The 18480-nt window shown below is 46.1% G+C and overlaps 3 protein-coding genes across 3 annotated transcripts; 2 read left to right on the top strand and 1 right to left on the bottom strand.

The window, feature by feature from the left end:
• Window positions 1–1226: 1226 nt before the first annotated feature.
• On the bottom strand, window positions 1227–3195 carry LOC128718504 (double-stranded RNA-specific editase 1-like). The gene is made up of 3 exons (XM_053812130.1): window positions 3003–3195; window positions 1504–2135; window positions 1227–1427 (listed from the first exon to the last, which is right to left on the bottom strand). The coding sequence occupies exons 1-3, from the start codon at window positions 3193–3195 to the stop codon at window positions 1227–1229; spliced, it is 1026 nt and encodes a 341-aa protein (XP_053668105.1).
• A 5392-nt stretch (window positions 3196–8587) lies between these two features.
• LOC128718936 (protein cramped) lies at window positions 8588–12566 on the top strand. Its single transcript, XM_053812557.1, has 4 exons — window positions 8588–11167; window positions 11428–11532; window positions 11623–12390; window positions 12474–12566. Exons 1-4 carry the CDS (start codon window positions 8588–8590, stop codon window positions 12564–12566), a joined length of 3546 nt encoding a protein of 1181 aa, XP_053668532.1.
• Window positions 12567–15937: 3371 nt separating this feature from the next.
• LOC128718947 (syntaxin-4) lies at window positions 15938–18034 on the top strand. The gene is made up of 6 exons (XM_053812568.1): window positions 15938–15970; window positions 16313–16408; window positions 17074–17170; window positions 17249–17500; window positions 17569–17642; window positions 17714–18034. Exons 1-6 carry the CDS (start codon window positions 15938–15940, stop codon window positions 18032–18034), a joined length of 873 nt encoding a protein of 290 aa, XP_053668543.1.
• The last annotated feature ends 446 nt before the right edge of the window (window positions 18035–18480 follow it).

Genomic DNA, 18480 nt, shown 5'->3' with positions numbered 1-18480 from the left:
GTGTGGTTTACGGCAAGATTACATCATTTACTGCCTAGACATTCAAGAATGAGGGAGGTACGGCAATTGTAGTAACCAAATATTGCCCACGATTCAATCTCTGAGGATTCTTAAGACCTGCCACTTTAGACAGTATGTCTCACAAAAACAAAAACATAACTTTCTGAGCATAATACTAGACACACATAGTATCGTGGAAGGTGTTTTCCATCAACGAAGTTGCTTGGGGTCGGCAACAAGTTCTATCTCCAAAATTGTCCAAACTCCTCTCTTATCTGCGGGGAGTTACCTCGGTGGTAAATGATGAGAATCCATCAGCCTGGAACCATGGCCATCGATAAATCTCCAAGAATTGTTGAGACCTGCAACTTTAGACAGTATTTCTCACAAAAACAAAACATTCTGAGCATAACACTAGACACACATAGCCACCACGGATCATGTTCTTTATCAAGAAAGTTGTTCTAATCTATATCTACAAGATTGATCAAACTCCTCTCCTATCTGCGAGGAGTTACCTCGGTGGTGAGCGATGGGAGTTTAGCATCCTGAAACCTTCGCCAACGGCAAACCCAAATAACAACCACTTAAATACGCTTAGCATACAACTAAAGAATCCCGGCGCAACTTGGTAGAATTAGGAACGAGATATCTAAACCACTTGCCAAACAAACACACCACAAAAATCAACAAATTCGGATGACAGAGTTGAAAGTGAACTAACGACAGTGCGAGAGTTTAATATAATCATCGATTATTTAGTAATAGTTTTAATAATTAATTATGGAATTAATTTGCGTCTTGCCCGGAGCGGAATAAGAAACATGCGGATGAATTTGATGGTAGGTTTGTGTATTTTCTCTTCCTCTGTTGGTTGTTACAATCTCTCCGGTGTGACGAATGGCGTCAAAAAGGAAGCAAATGTCATTGACAGCAAATGATGAGTTACTTGAACAATACCATACCATGCAGTTAGTAGGCCGCGATGCGGCAGATAATGAGATAATGAACGTATTGGTGGTAGAAGAAAATGGTAATAAACTGACAGTCGTACATGGCGAGGCGGCATTACGTGCCTGAGTTCAGATCCAGCCTCGATGTACCTTGACCCTGTTTGTTCGGGTTTTAAATATCTGCGTTTGGAACGATTCTTACATATAGGAGTAAATAGAGCTATAAACATACATCCCACGGATGCATGGTCTTCCAGTCGTCCGGTTGGCGCTCTAACCGTTCAGCACGCTCTCGTCAAACTCCAGGCCAAACAGCACCTTGCAGGCCTCGATAGCGGCTGCCTTGCGGGCCAGTTTCTTCGAACGGCCCGTGCCGATGAAATGGTGATTGTCCGACCGTATGGCGGCCCGGAATTCTCGGTTCAGCTGATCGTTGTTCGAACCGAGATCTTCATATGCAATTTGCGGACGCATCTGAAAGTGTAACGGAGCAAAACACAATATCATCAAGCTGCCGGTCGCTAGAAAAAAACTCCCGCTGGCTGCTTACGTATGCGAACAGTGCGGTCGGATTGCGCATGTTAGCGTTCGGTGGCAGATCCGCAACCGTTTTCGGCACCTTCGGCAAGAACGATGGACCGGGCGCGTTCTCAACCAGCATCACCACCGGGGCGACCTTCGGGCGCGTGGTCTTCATAAACGGCATCTCAAACCCTTCAGCCTCCCACTGCGTGAACAGCTTGTGCAGCGCGAACGAGGCCAGATGCTCCATCGGGAGATCCTCCGTTCTGATGATCGGTTCGGTTGTCTCCGCGTTATCCTCGACGCCATCCATAGCGTCCGGGTTGGCGGCGGACGGCCCGGCAGCGGACGGCTCTCCAGCGGACGGCTCTGCAGCGGGCGGATCTGTAGCGCGCTGTTGCTTCAGATGCATCATCTGCGTCAGGATCAGATCGCGCAATGCCTTCTCGGAGGCTTTGGCCTTCGCGAGGTTCTTGTTCGGTGCGATTGCCTCGTACTTCACGTTGTTGATGATGATCTCTGCCTTCGTCTGTTGGCCGTTCGTGTTGACGGTGAACTCGGCCATATCCGGACCCTGCATTTCGTGCAGCGCCACGATTGCATTCTTCGGCATCAGCCACTTGCGGAGTCGACGCACCTGACGCGCTTTGCGTGCTCGTTCTATATTTTTTTTTTGGGGAAATGAACGAAACGTATTAATCATTTGCTGGCGGTGCTGGTGAAGACCCCAAAACAGCAGTTGATAGTACCGGTTAGAAAGTTCACAGTTGGGGCCTTTACTTGCACAGTGGGATCATTCGAGCTAGACAATCTGATCATTGTACTGAGATTGTATGTAAATAGCTTTGTTTTATCTCTCATATTTGCGCAGTGTTTGTAATCATGTCCCGCTATTGTATTTTTTGTCTTTTCGTCCCAACTGGTATCAACTTTACCATATTTATAGTGTTTCTCACGCCAGTTCAGAATCGTAAAGCAATATGTGTACATAGTAGCTTGGATCTATATCTCAACAACAAAATCTTGCTAAAGATATTTCAATGGCGCATATCTAAGGATTTGCATACGAATTCTTGCATTGGATTCTCAATCCCGGCCTCCAACCAGGAGTATTCCCTGATCTTGAAGAAACTCTTGGTTTGTATGCCTAATCCCAAATCCTGCGCGTGATCTTGTATTTAAGATCCTGCAGGATGTCAATTCCGGACACAGGAACCTCCGCATAAAATTACATCGAGATCAGAGTATCTCAGGACCTGTTCAAGGTATCTGCAGACCTGACAAAGGTATCTCCAGGATCCGATCTGGATCTCTAAACAGTTCGAAGAACTTGTTTATAAACGTGTTTGAAATTGAGAATTGAAACCGAGAAAGGTAAGGAAACTGTGAAGCACTTCAGAGCACCTGAAGCGAAAGTCTACAACTCTCGTGGTCAACCGATCTGGTGATGTGAAACACTGTAAATTGTACTACTGCAATATCTTGGCTGGCTCGAGAAATATCACTGCTAGATGCTTTATACTGTACCGCTTTTTTTGCGTTCCATTGACGTCAGTTGTCGTTTAGTGAACGGACGAGAGTTGCGGGCTTCGTCGGTGCCTTGTTCCTGTGTGGCCTCGCTATCCTCGCCGCTGTTGTACGTCGGCTGGAGGCTCCGCTGTTCCTGCTGATCCACTTCCATCGTCACCGTCATCGGATCCACCGTTTGCGGTTCGTTCATCGGTTGCTAGAGCGAATACAATAATAGAGAGTCAATCAGTAAAGGGTAATACTAGCGACGCCTCATTTCGCAGGGTGTTCTGTAGCTCCTATATATATATATGTGTGGTACAACATGTTGCTCTTCGCAAGGGTTTTCTGCATTCCGATGAGGCGGGGGAAAAGAAAACCACAAACGAAAAGGGTGTCCTGTTCTGGAATGCCGTTGTACAGGGTTTGCCCGTCGCACGCACCCATTTATGGCAGCGCGTGCGCACCACTGATGCTGGAATACAGCCGAGGGACAGTGTACAGCTAACTGCTGGCACAATGCGCGCACAATATCTCGGTGTGTGTGTGTGTGTGTGTGTGAATGTGTGGGCATCGTTTGTTATGAACCACACATGCGACGGAGAACAGTGTAACAGGCCGTAAATGCACTATTCAGGAGGTGGTTTGGTTAAAAAACAGGGTCATGAATACGCATCGTACATCCTGCTGCTATCTCGCACCCACCCAGCATACCGGTTACTGCCAGTGCCGGGCTGTTCGCACCAGAAGTTCCGCCAGTAACGTCCCCCGGGGCGTATCCCGGTACTCTCTTGCTGCTTGGCACCTGCTGGCCGATAAGTGGGTTTTTGGTTTTTTTTTACTTGGCTGCCTGCCGCCGATGGTGGCCGCGTCCTCACGGCATGGCCAACAGCGCCAACATACAGACCAACGCTCGGCCTCCCACAAACACACCCCGACAAAACACCCGTCCAGAACGATGCGTCCCCCCCTCGAATGGTCCCGTGATGGAACTTCTCCGAAGGAGTGACATGGAAGGTGGAGAGGGAAGAGGTGGGGGAGGGAGGAATAGGGTGGTTTGGGTGGGTAGGAAGAGTGAGCGGGGATCGGACGGCTATGTTTTTTTTTTTTTGTTGGTGTTGTAAGGTTATGTTTGTTTGTTTGTTTTTTTTTTCGTTTATACTATTACATACTTTACCGGCACCGCATTGCCACGATCCAGACTTTTTTGCGAGCCATTAAGAGAGAATGGGATGGGATAGGATCGACCAAAGTGTGCGCGCCAGTACGTTGCATTTGCTCCGCAGCAATCCAACCCAACATTAGTGAGTGTCACCCGGGTCGAGTCACCCGCATCCGCATGGTCTGTGCGCGCAGCTGTTGACGCAAGGGGTTCCAGCGATCATGAGAACGACCAAAAGAGAAACTTCATGTATCATTTCGCTCGCACAGATATCCCTTTTCCTTTCTCTCCTGCTACCCTGGCATCGGGTTGTATGCGGCCTGGCCCTTAACTAGCAATATATTCTTTTCTTTTATAGCAACAATGCCGGCATTGTTGAGAAACGATCTGTTAGGGAATATATGCAAACACGATTTTCCACATTGTAATAACGCTGTGAACGGAGCAGCAAGTTGTGTTAAAGGTTCGCCTAGCTTAGAATCAATTGGCTCCAGGCCGCTCGGTGTGGAAAATTTTGTTGAACTTTGCTCATTCGAAACATAACCTAGCTTTTAGTGAGTATTTGTTTGTTAACTTCTTGCTAACGTTCCCTAAATTTGCGTCTAGCGAGCAGTTGTGCGACTTGTTTGAAACAGGCTTGCTGTAGAGAATGGCAAGCGAAGATCCGTAAAAGAACCTCACAGCGATAGGCGCTCGATTAATTCAATGGATTGCTGCGATGTTTAGATTGCGAATTACGCGGGATTTTTTTTTTACTATAAAGCCGGTCAGCTAGTCCTAAAAAAAGAAAATATAGTTTATAAGTAAAGGTGTAGCACAGCACGACGACGACGACTGCAGCTGAAAATCGCTCATTGCTGAGCGTGAAGATGATGCGAAGCGATGGTTTAGTGGGGAAAATTTGCCGATACCCGTAACGTTTGTTGGCTGTATGAACACGTTTGGACATGTATGAACACGTACGATGTATGAAAACTTGTTAAAATGTTAACTATCCGTTTCCGCTTGGGTAGTTTTACGCGTTTGATAATTGTTGACAATTCGACGCGTTTGATTCAGAACGTGGTTGACGCGTTTAATAATTGTTGGCAATTCGACAGCATTACCATCGAAGTAGGTCTATTGAAAGATAGGTAGCAAACCGCATTCTCACAAAATGACGCCAAAACCGCAAGGCAGCCATGTTGCGTTTTCCAAGCATCGGAAGAGAAAACCGTGATTTATATCAACCAGGCAGATTTTAACCTACAACCACATGCATTATGCAGTGGGTTCGAAAAAAAAAGGTGCAAAAATTCAACATGGACCGACTACCCAGCATAATGGTGCTGCCGACAAATAATGAACATTTGCCGTGCCAAATTTGCAGGTAGGCGGCCGACGCCGTGTAAAAATCGTGAAAAGGGCGCTATTTAGCGTAAGGGCGCGGTGTAGATTGCTAGAACGAATATGGAACGAATATGGCCCCTCCCGGTACCCAGAAAAGAATGTACGAAATTATGCGGCAATCCGCTTCCTTGATACCTGCATCATGTTTTCACACGGTACGAAATGGCTCGGTTTCGATATTAAGGTTTAACACTTTATTTGTCACCGAAAATTAACACCACAGAGCACGCGCGTTACCAAGTTGCCTCGGAAAGGATAGAGTTAAAAGTGAAGGGCTTTTTTCAAGAAAACGTTCAATGTTCCGGTTGAGCGAGATGTGACGAAACCGGACGATTGACAGGCACCGGCCGTTTATACGCGCTAGTTCAATTTCGCTCCAAGCGCATTGTCAAATGTGTACCCTGTGGCGAATAAAATATTTGTTTTTTCTTGCGTTTGTTTTAGATAAAACAAGTAAGAATGTAGCACTAGTTTATTCAAAATGTAATAACACTTCTCTCTGCTCCTTGACAAAGCATTCTCCATTAAAAAGTGATAATTATTTTGCAAAATTGTATCAGTTTGAAAACTGACAGTTAAATCGGGGATGCCACTTGTATTTTTATGCACCGTAAACCCGTTTTCTCCTTAAAACCTTATTAACAGCCTACAAGCGAAAAATAAATCACCCCAAAATCCGTGTGTTTCTGCACAAAATGATCATTTTCTATTTAGCAAAACGAATTCTTCAAACCGGTGACGGTCGAGTAGCGCAGAGGCCCACAAAAAAAAAAATACACACAACTGAACCATCCTGTTTGTTTTTCTTCCCTCGAGCGCTGTTTATTATGACGTTTCAATTTTGACAACGGTTAGCGAACGGCAAACCAAGAAACGGTACGCCTGTGGATACCCTATACAAGATTCCGAGCGCGAACGCAAAACCAAAGCCGAACGACATCTTTGGATTTGTCTTGCGTTTTGGTTGTTTCGAAATATTTAATATCGTTGCATATTTTTAGTTATTGTGTTGTTGCCCGCGTTGAACGTTTCGTATACGTGCAGCAGATAGACGGTGCGATAGTACTGGCCAGGACGCGCAAATCTGGTGGTAAAATAGTTTCCGTTTTTCGCTGTGCGAATCCAAAGCCCGTTCTGTGATTCTCCGCCATTTTTCTATTGAAAATCGGAACGGTATTGTAGGAATTTTGTTAGGACGCCAAATTTTAGCGCCATTTCCCGGGGGGAACGGTATCGAACGATAGCCTTTGTGAAGTTTCCTATTTATGAAATCTAGTGAAAATTGTAATTAGCGTACCTGCGAAACGGTGCATAGACAGAAAAGTGTGTCAATGGTGCGTTGCTTCGAAAGGGAACGTAGCAACGACGCTTAACGCCGTACCCATTTATCCGAGGGCATGTTTGGGATACTGATGGGGTTTAGGGTTTAATTTTACCGAAATTTAACACTTCCAGCAATCAAATTGAATCCCTAGCACCATCAATCAATAGCTATACTTATCAAATGCAAACACGTAATACCTGCGCGGTCTTTGTGTTGGTAGCTGGTAGCAGCACAACCACAAACCGAAAACTTTTAGGATATAAAACAGATTAGCATAGGAGCCTAATCTTTTCCAAAGCAAACATTGGATGGCGAGAGGGGCGAATGTGTGCGTTTGTATTAATTTTTATGTGTTTTTTCCACACGCATTCTACATTTTCTTAATATTTTTTTTTAGGATATCACATGAAATGTACCACTTTCATATCAATGACGGAAGGAACCGTGCTTAGAAGTGATACTTCTGATGACTATTATGCATTCACATAATTCACTCAGACTGAGTCACTGACAACGCGTCTGGAAAGAGTAGTGATTAGTAGGAAATTTCCTAGAGTTGAGAGTACAATTCTCTTATTATATTTCACGTTGAGTTATGAGCGTCTGTTCTGGTTCTGTACTCTCGTGTGAAGTTTTGGAGACTTAAACAGGAACAAACATTAGTCATAAAAACTCCCTTACTTATTCGGCACTACAACCGCTTCGCGTTCTTGACCTGCTGCAATAGATCTCTAAACTGCTCCTATTCAAGCGCCGTCGTCTTCCAATCTAATGACCCGTCCCACAACTCCTCAATTTAGGCCGAAAACATCTTTTCTGTCCACAAGGACGAACTAAAAAGATTTTTTTTTTTCAATAGTGTTTTCCATTATATTCCTTCATCTGTCCATGTAGTCAAAAACCCAACCGAGTGTCTTTTTTGTCGAATGCGACTAAGAAGGTTTTTCGTCAGTTTTTACATTTCCAACTCTTAGAGGCGTATATGAGTGCCGGACCTATATCAATTTCTATACATTCCCAGCTTCGTTCGTCGTGATAGGTGTCTTGAGTATTCAAAAGAACAGTGTATAGCCAGGAGCTTCCTGTTCTTATGGTAATGTTTTTAGTTTGTAATGGTAGGAGTAAAAATGTTCCATTGGTTACAGTTCCCACCACAATGGATCGAAGCTTTAACGCTTGACAGGATTTGGACTGTTAATCTTATCTCTGATTTAGAATAACAGTGTTATGATTCATCAGATAACAAGAAAATGTGTTTTTCTATTATCAGTTTAAAGTTGTTGTTCTTCTCAAGCCAATTTTATCGTATAATTGTCTAATATTCATTTGCCATATTAGCTTATAATTTGTTATACTGAATCGGTACACAATTATTTGACAAAAACAAAACAAATGATCTACTGAAGAATAGTCTGGGCGTACATTTTTAAAATAGAATAATGTATTAATATTAATAATTTTCGTATTTTCAGTAACGATCTTGTAGGCGCGGTCCGTTGGTATATTGGGAGCGGTGCCGATATTCCCACGACAGCATCAAGACAAAGTTCTTATTTCGTGTTACGGGAAGAGCACTCCAACGCAAAGGAGTGTTTGTCGGTTGAAGTTGTTCGTTAGCAGTCAGAGAGAATGCTCACCTTCGGTGGCTCAACAGCTGATGTCGACCACGGCCTATCTGCCTACCCCCAATGACACATGCGTTGGTCATAGTTTATCCTGCTTAGAAGAATGTATGCATCTAGCAGCAGCAACTGTTTCGCGGGCATTAGCAACTTTAAGGAATTGCGATACACCACAACACCATCGAACAAAACCGGTTCGCTCGGGGAGGAACTGGAAACTACAAACCACAGTGCCACCACATCGATAGTTGCATTACATTTCGCATCCACCAGCACCACAACCACTACCTCGTCCCAACATGATGTATCGGCGGACGGTTCCAAACAACCGAGCGACGCTACAATGGTACCGATTGAGCCGTGCAACGGTTCGGAAGATGCGGTCCCGCCCGAGATGCCGACATCACCGGAGCAGTCCGGTTGCACCGAGTTCGCACCGAGCACGACGGATCAACCGGCACCGAATGCCGTCCCATCTGGCCGTTTGCCCAAACAATCCCGCAAGGAAAGCGTGCGCGGTTGTTCGTTTTCGCTGCCGGCCGAAGAGCTGCTCGGTTCGGTGACCACCTTCTACCCGTCGGGCGATCTGGAGAATGGGCAAACGTTGCGCACTAGCGCGCGGGTGAAGCACAAGTTGCGGATGGAAACGATACGCAGCAATACGCCACCGCTGGCAGAGCGGAAGGAACCGGCGAAACCACCCACCTCTTCGCTGCTAAAAACACCGAACCAGCCGAAACAGATGCGCGTCGTCTGGAGCAACCATGACAAAAACCTGTTCTTCGAAGCGCTGAACGAGTACGGGAAGGATTTCGAAGCGATCCTCAACTATCTGAACACGAAGAAGCGCCGAAAGGACAACACGGAACAGCAGGTGTTTAAATCGAAGGACGTGCGCAACCTGTACTACCAGTTCAATCAAAAGGCGATGAAGTATATACACTTTTCCGACGAGGTAAAGAAGGAAGCTCAAGAACTGTATGCATTGATCAACTACGGTGAGATGCGCCGGAAGGTGCCGTTCCAGAACAAAAAGTACTTTCACAAGCTGAAGGATCTCGTCTACAAGGGCTTCACCACTGTGCGCGAGAAGGGTAAAAACATTCGTATCAAAACGCCCTCGTGCCGGGCGCTTCGGAAGCTAAACCAGCTCGAGGAATGGCAGGAAGAGATCAAGTTACCACCCAAGGTGGATGTACTACTGAAGCCCTCCACCACCGAGGCCTGGGGACGGGTACAGTCGCTGGCGCAGAATCCACGTGTGCACATCACCGTCACGATACAGAAACGGTTGTCCGCGTTGCTGCAGATGTTTCAGCAGAAATGGCGTGCCCAGGACGTGCGGCTGGTGGAACGATTGGATGAGCTGAACCGCACCTCCACGACCATTTCGTCGAAGCTAACGCGCCAGCGCATGCAGCACGAGATACAACTGTTTACGCCGCCAGATACGAAAGAGGGTGCGGTAAAGAGCGGTGCGCCGATTTTACGGTTCATACCGGCGCAGAACGCCGTCATTCATCGGCCGATGATCAGCCTGACGGACTTTCAGAGCAACACCAGCATCTGTCTGAACTCGTACGAGCAGCGAATCGGGGTGAAGGTGCCGGGCGAAACGCTGTGCGTGGTGGAGAAACCGACCGGTTGCAAGGAAAGACCCACGGGCACTGGTCGGCGACAGCGCACGGACAGCGGTTCGGAAAAGGTGGTCAACGAAAGCAAGAAGCCAAAGTACGAAGACGGCGCCAAGGAGCCGAACGAGGAGAAACCGTTCGGTGAGTTGCAGCTGCTGGCACAGAACGGTCCCTTTACCGAGCACTTTAAATCACCCAACGCCTCGAACGAGTCGACCGAGATGAAGGACTTTCTTCGATTCGATGGGCACCAATACGCCCCGTCAAAGCCAACCGACTGTGATGCGCTTGTCGCACGGCAAAGTGACAACTCCTGCGATGGGTTTGCGCTGACCGACGGTGAGATAGTGCCGGTCGCCCGATATCAACCCGATACGGCCGAAAGTTCGGCGGGTGAGGAAGCGATGAAGGGAAGCGGTACCAATGGATTGACCACCAGCACGACGACGACCACCACCATCACAAACACGACCGTCACCACCAGTACCACCACCACCACGATCGTGACGGTGAAGAAGAAGAAAAAGTGCCACCGACGGAAGGGTGACGCTGGAAAATCGAACTCGACCCCACCCTCGATGAACCACTTCCGGCCGCTCGTGTCGGAGGAACAAATGCAACGGATACGGGACGGGTGGACGCTGGATACTGTGGGAGATCTCACGGTGGGCGATATTTACATCATGTTCGGTGCGGAGATGAAGGTGGAGCTCGAGTACGATTGGGTGCGGGGCGAACCCGTCGTAACGCAAGAGGTGAAGGAGTGTCAACCAACACTTGCGCAGCCGGTGATGGACGATGCGGGCGAACAAGTTGCGGACGAAGCGAAACCGAAACAAACAATTCCCGAGATGGCCGGGGTGGAAACTGCCGGCGACAGGATGGAAGAGGATCCTGGGGTCAGCGTGAAGGAAGAGGTGAAGGAACAGCGTCGATGTCCGGTCGATTCTATCAGCCGTCGGCTCAAGAGTCTGTTGTTTCTAGCGAGTCTGGAGAACAAGGACATGAAGAAGCGTGTCACTAACGCTAATGCGGCAGAACGCAAACCCAAGGTAAGTGTGGCAATGTACGATCGTATTAAATTTCAACGGTTCCCTTACGAATATTATCTTTACTTTCGTATTGTAAAATTATGGAACGCGTTATAAGATGTATTGTATTTACGTTTTTTTTTCTGTTGTATAACTGTTATATAACGTGTCACCATATCACCGTTAATAGGAAATTTGTCATCGAAAATTGGCTTACAATTCCCGAGCCCGGATGATGAAAGTTGTAAAACTAATTAATATTTTGCTTTAAATAATTACAGCGCACAGAAAATGAAGCCATACCATTGACGCAGGACGACTGTTTGCAGTTCAAACATCCAATGCTGCCTGTGCGCAACCCCATCAACCACCTAGTGCCGGACCTTGTAAGTACCGTGTAGTGCTCTAGGAGCGTACCGTCATAGATTTTAACATAGATTTTTATGTTTGTTTTTGTTTTTTTACGATTCCTGTAGCACGGTCCTTCCCGTTACAAGCAGTCACGCTGGTGGCGATCACGGGTCAATCGTCAGCAAGCAATGCATCCTTTACTTCCAAACATGGTACGGCCACCACCGTCCGCTACAGTGACCTCATCTGCCTATTCTGCACGCGCAACGCAACCAGCGCCTTCGGTTTCGGTGACTCCGAGCGTCGGTGAGAGCAGTCGACCGGTCGTACCTCCCAGCCAGAAGGAACCCGCCAATGTGCCGCCACAACCGGTCGAACCACCCAGCCAGAAGGAACCCGCCAATGTGGCGCCACAACCGGTCGAACCACCCAGCCAGAAGGAACCCGCCAATGTGCCGCCACAACCGGTCGCTGATGAAAGCGTCAACATGGCCAGTGCATCAAGTAGTCCCAGCATCATCTCGATACCGGGGGTCGATAACTTGCCCAATAACAAGAACAACAATAATATCAATCCAACGTCTTCCAACATGCCCCGTATCAGCCAATCGTTTAAGCTGAATACACCGGTCAAGCAACAGAATATGGAACTATCGCTGAACGATCTAAGCCTCAGCATCTTTGACCTATCGCTGCCATCTACCTCATCCTCCATGATGGCGACCCTGTTCTCCGATGACGTACCGTCCGGCAGTGCATTGTCCGCGGCGCTGCCCGACGAAATCTGTGGCGAGAAAATGGGCGACGAGAACCTGAACGATCTGTCGCTGTCCGGGATATTGAGCAGCTTAGAACCGTTCCCGTCCCCTTGGCGGCCACCAATCGATCCGGATGTAAGCCGTGTGTCTGTGTGCGGTCGGTGTTGTATTATTTTGCAGATAATAATCGTGCTGTGTTTCCTTTTCTTCCCCGTTAGGTGGATATGTCAATGTTAAGCGAAAGCACCGTCGACTATATCGCACGCTTTCAGGACATTGCGGAAGAGATGCGGTCCCAACAGTATCCCTAGCCTTCGGGGTACGGCGATGTTTGGATGCATCGTATGGCCGGTTTTACACCTACCCCCGTATGAATCTCAACATAGCGTACAGTCTATAATGCGTTACGGCAAGCCAGGTGAGTTCGTATCGGATCGCCAAGATGGTGTTTGTGCTGACAACGATTAGTAGGAAGACTCTATCCAAACCTCAATACATACAGACTTAAGGCTCTCTAAGTAAGGTATTTGCTGTTTATTTAGCCACCGTTAATTATTTCACCTGATTATTTCGCTTAAGTAGAGTTTAAACAGGTGCATCTCGAAGGTGGCATAGAATTGTAGGTCACTAACAGAGGTTTCATGTTACTTATTAACACGTTCCAACACTTTGTTACAGCCTATGTTAACCTATGCTATACCACTACCTCTAATGTTTTACATGAATTTGCGTATTCAAATGATTAAATCTTGACTTCAATCTGTTGTTCCCGCACGGGGGACTGACTAATGAGTAAATGAACAAGCAAGAATTAGTATGTTGGGCACCACAACAGAACAAACAATAAGATTTAAGCGATCAATAAGATCGCTATAAAATGATTTAAGTCAGACAAAACGAAATCAACCAAACTTTGAGGTCTCAAGCGATAGAAGTATTAGTTCACAACATGGAAATCCGTACTATATGCAAAACTCACAACAAAATAGAAAGAGAAATAGAGAGCGTGAGAATATGGTTGGCAGACAGGCTGTATACTCAATGTAAAACCTATGCCTTTGCAGCAGGGCTATCAATAATGCGCTAAACACAGCGAAAGACCGAACCGAAGACCGCATTGACCATTGATCAAACGTTGTGACGATTTCGGTAATACGTAAGATAATGTTTAATAAGCCAGTACGGCATATGCGTGGGTAACCGAGGTAACTAAAAGCCGCGAGTAGCGTGTAGCGCGTACGAAGCTGCGGCCTTTCGACTGGTGTGCAGGGGCAGTATGGCAGTGCCATCGATATATCGTTATTTTGTTGCGTTCTGCATCGTAAAATCAAATTCTGCACAAGAGATTCTGTTAAACGTTATCAACATTGTTAAACGACACTGAACGACACATCCGTTACGAAGTAACGTTTGTTACACTGGTCTTCTCTTTAGTTGTTTTTTCGTTCCCGTCACGGTAACGCACGGTAGGCGAACGCGATTCGTTTACCAACGTGAAACAGGAAACACATGACAAAAGGTACGAGAATGTTTTAGAAGTTAGAAACTTCTGCTGATCGAAAGTATTACGGAATTTTGTTTTGTTGATTTACTTGCGTGAAAGCGACCACACGGTGCTTATTGAATTATTGTTGCATGAAATCAGTTACTATTATTCTTCCATTTCCGTTAGCTTAGGTGCAGCGTTATTAATATTGACGGGCAGTTTTTTTCATTTTTCTATTATGCTTGTGATTAAGCTTCGTTTAAAACAAGCTTTATATTTTGTTTTGTTTTAGCAATCGCTACACAAGAGTTAGTTGTTTTTTTGTGGTTAGGCACGAACAGGAAATCCCTTTAAATGTAGAAATGTATCTAACGTCAAACTTACAACGGGCGCAATCAAAATCCAAAACAAAACGTTGGGACGAAAGTCCTTTTATAACAAACAAACGATTCGTTAGTTACAAACACGATAAAGCTAAACTTCCAAACGTTACTTATTCATTTTCATTTCTTACGCATTTGTTTGGTTAGGCAGATTTTAGGGCCTGATTTTTGAAACATATTTTCTCCAAACGTTACCATGCATTGCCTGCCCAAGAACAACCCGTTGTCAAATACGAACATTGCATCTTATTATTTTTTGTTGTTTCATCCTTTAAACATTGACAAATTTAAATCACCCCCGTTGCTTCAGTCAGCTTGAACTGTATTGTTTCTAATTATTACTGCAAAAGGGTTCGTTTCGAGGGTTATGCCTGTACAGGGCAGGTAGTTGGAGTCGGTTTGTTTAACTAGCCAGTAGGAACGGTATTTGTATGAACTACTGTAAGAAATATACCACATACGAACAAAGAATGTACAGAAAATTTCAAACGGAATAAACATACCTCCCCCGCCCTCCTTCCTTTCCACAGTAAGGATGTGGTTAAGAAGACGACGGTACTACTACTACTACGAGAAGCAAGTTGTAATGCAGTTTTATTATATTTTAACGCCCAATGCAGGAAGGATGCAGCAATGATGTCAAAATTAACGATTGTATATGTTGTTGAGGGCGTCTCAGTTGAGATTCAGTGTCTATTCTAGTGAGTAGCGTAACTACTGAACAGCTAATAGAGCTAGACATTAGTGTCGGGTAAATACGAATAAGTCTTTGAACTGGCACTGTGTTTTTGGAAGATTGGCGCACATTTTTATAACCCACCAGAAGAAAAATACAACTCGAAGGACGTCAATATTTAACCTATCTCTTATCGTTAGTTTGTTTAAAATTAAAACCCCCGCGAAGTGCCCTTCGCCACAATTAGCTTTCCTATACCTATCCTTAAATTTGGCAAAATAGATATTGGAAGAGCATAAAAGGGGAAAGAAGCACACCGCACGACGGACGGCGATCGTGAAAGCACACGGGTGTGCATTATCTTATCGCTATATCTCGCTATCGGTATGTGTGCGCCGAACGCTGCTGAACCAACACAGCAGTGATCAGATGATAGTGCCAGAGGTGGAAGAACTGGAGCACGGGGGGCCTCCAGCGAAAACGAACGAGATGGGATGCGTAGGGCAGTGACTAGCGCCCCGCAAAGCAAGTAAATGAACGGCAGCATGCGAATCCACGTGTGTGTGCGCAAGAGTCGTGCTTGATGTGCTTAGACCACATCAGCAATGTGTGGTGTACGTTTGCCCGTACAGTGTGCAGTGTATGCGTTGGTTTTGTGCTCTCCCTCGGTGGCTATTAGCGGCTTAGTGCTAACGGTGGTTCGGCTCTGTGCAGGTCTGCTAGTGTAGGGTACGAGTCCCGCTGTGTGGCCGGTTCATAACATCGGTGGAGCTCCACTCGATGGCTCACGCAGTGTTGGTGGTTTTTCGTTGTTGGTTCCTTTAATGAATCATAGCCGCGCCTGACGGTCTTGATAAGCGTGCGTAGTGAGACATAGCGATCGAAACGTGGGACCTTGTTGCTGGTAATCACCCTACCTTCAAACTATTCTATATGTTAGAAGCCCTGCATACATCCGAATTTTGTTTTAATATCCGCTCCGAGCACGGGATCCAACCACTGCAATAGCGTCGCTTACACCTACACCTACACAGGCGATTATACTGCAATCAAAGTCGGAGCAAACGGGGGTGTAATGCACCGTGCAACGGCATCACACGTCCTTGTCCGATCGATCAACCAAGCAACGCATCCAACATGGTGAAGGATCGGCTGGCAGAATTGAAAAGCGTAAGTGAATGGACCGCCACCTACTACATCCCCCAACCACACTGAACCGGTTCTGCAAGCCCCAGTTACCGTCGACCGGATACCGACATCAGCGCTGAACCGTTTTTCAATTAGCGTCAATTAGTGGCACCGTCCCCAGGGTCGTTGGTGGGGTTAGCCGGTCAGTCTTGTTCGAAGGGCTTTGTGCTTCTTTTTTTTTGTATTCTAACCCTCCCCAGGCGACAATTGAAACGAGTGCAACAAAACAAATGTCGCTAGCACACCGAACCGATTCGCAATTTCATCAGCAATCAAGTCGCTTGCGTTCATTCCGTGTTTTCATTATGCTTTTTTGGCCCGCAGAAAAGCAAGTACGCCAACCACAATGCGGACGAACCGGGCCCGGTGGAAACGCCACTGTCTAAATCACAGGAGGAAATCTTCCAAAATCTCGAAAAGGTAAGGATAAGGAAGGTTAATGGTTAGCGTTATGCCAGATCTTTATTTAATTCGTAACTGTTTTGTCTAAGGCTGTAGAATTCCTTGCAGAATTAGTTTCTTCTTAAAGTTTTTTTTTTTTTTTAATTTGTTTCACTTATCGATCCAACTGTTTATCTCGGCTCGTAGACTTCCAAACTATGCGACGTTGAACGCAGTTGGTGATAACATTTGGGTATGCCATCTAGTGCGGATATTGGGGAACTGCCCATTTTGCCTAGTTGCTGCTGAATCTTTCGTAGTCCAGCCGCGGATCAAAGATTAGCAATCGACAACTCCATTCTCGTTAAGACGCGGAAAAGAGGGTGCTAGCAATCAATCAACAATTCTGCAAACTTCCCCAAGGACTGATATACCTGGTGCGAAGGTTTGAAGTACTCATATACAGAACTGAAATGTGAACTCTATCCAAATTTGCCTCGCACAAGTAAACGATAATGGCCCAGATAAACGATCGGTGGTGGTTCCTCCTCCTTCTGATCGATGAATTGATGTTAAGAAACTAACCTGAAAGCACAATTTTAAATGAAATGGCACGAATTGAATGTATGATCTAATACCTACAATTGAACATAGTTATTCTACCATATAAAGTCATCCAATATCTAATATACCCTCTCTTTCAGTTTTCTCAACTTACTGCATGGATCCAAACGATACGCGGCAATATTACGGAAATGCGGAAGCAGATTGGTTCCTCCAAGTTTCACTACAACGACAAACGTACGAACCGCACCACCTGTTAGTCAGCAACCCTATACTGATCTATATCTAATTTTATTGTCCCTGATACGCCGGCAGCCATTCGCGATCGGGTGGAGGAAAAGCTGAAGGAAAACAACCAGCTCTGTCAGCGCATTTACAGCTCCATCAAGCAGCTCGAGTTGGAGCTCGGGGACGATTGCATTCGCACCGGTGTGCTGTTTCGCATCAAGAACACCCAGTTTCTGGTGATCCGGGACGATTACCTGAGCGCGTACCGGGAGCATGAGGAGTTTGTGTCGTACTACGAGCGTCGTATCATGTGGATGATGAAGCTGGAGGCGAAAGCAAGTAAGATGATGGCTGGATACGACCAGCACAGTGCTCGTACCTAAATGACACACGCTAAATCCCCACAGTGAACTACAACATCACGGACGATGAGGCACTGGAGCAACTTACCGGTAATCAAAGGTCACCATTCGTAGACAATGTATGCATGAGCTGCGTAGGTATCATTGATAGAGCTAGTTTAATTGCCATCCCCTTTCGCTTGTCACGCAGCTGCTAGAGGAAACGGAGCGAGAGCGTCAAATGCTGCGCGACATCATGACCCGTCACAGTCAGCTGGAAGCGTTGGAAAAGTCGCTGATGGAGGTGCGGGATATGTTCGTGCGAATATCGAGCCTGGTAATGGAGCAGGGCAGTCTGGTGCAGGTTATCGAGTACCACGCGCAACAGGCCACGCTTAACACGGATCACGGTGCGCATCAGCTGCAGAAGGCACGAGAATACAAGATCAAGGCGCTAAAGAAGCGCACGTGCTTGTTGATCTGGATCAGCACTACGCTAGCGGTACTATTGTTTTTGATGATCATTTTCTGATCATTCGCCCCATGCCATATCCACTCTTGGCCATATAATTCAAGATAATTTTTTTCTATTTATATTGATTTGGTACACTTTATTCACGGTTCATCTTGCCCTAGCGTGGAGGGATAGCGTTATCTTTCTTCTCCTTAATCGGCACAACAAAACCTCAAAAGGTCTATAGGGCCTGCCATTTCTGGCTTTATTTACCCGTAGCTGGAGAGTCAGTCCTGCGTACGGGTCCGGTCCGGTCGTGTGAAGATCGACGCCGCTACAATCATGCCACCGGGCCGCCCCAAAGGTAGCGTTATCTTTATGAAATGATTAAAAAAAATATAGTTTATCGAAGAAAACGCCTGAACAAAATCGGAATTTAGCGTCCACGAGAATGGAATTAACAAAATGTTAATTGTTGTTTCTGAATGTTGAAAATGAATGTAAGAAAAGTGGGTTCATTTAAC

The sequence above is a fragment of the Anopheles marshallii genome, chromosome X (genome assembly GCF_943734725.1).
Source record: "Anopheles marshallii chromosome X, idAnoMarsDA_429_01, whole genome shotgun sequence".
Taxonomy (NCBI): Eukaryota; Metazoa; Arthropoda; class Insecta; order Diptera; family Culicidae; genus Anopheles; species Anopheles marshallii.
This window is presented reverse-complemented; position numbering and strand designations above follow the sequence as displayed.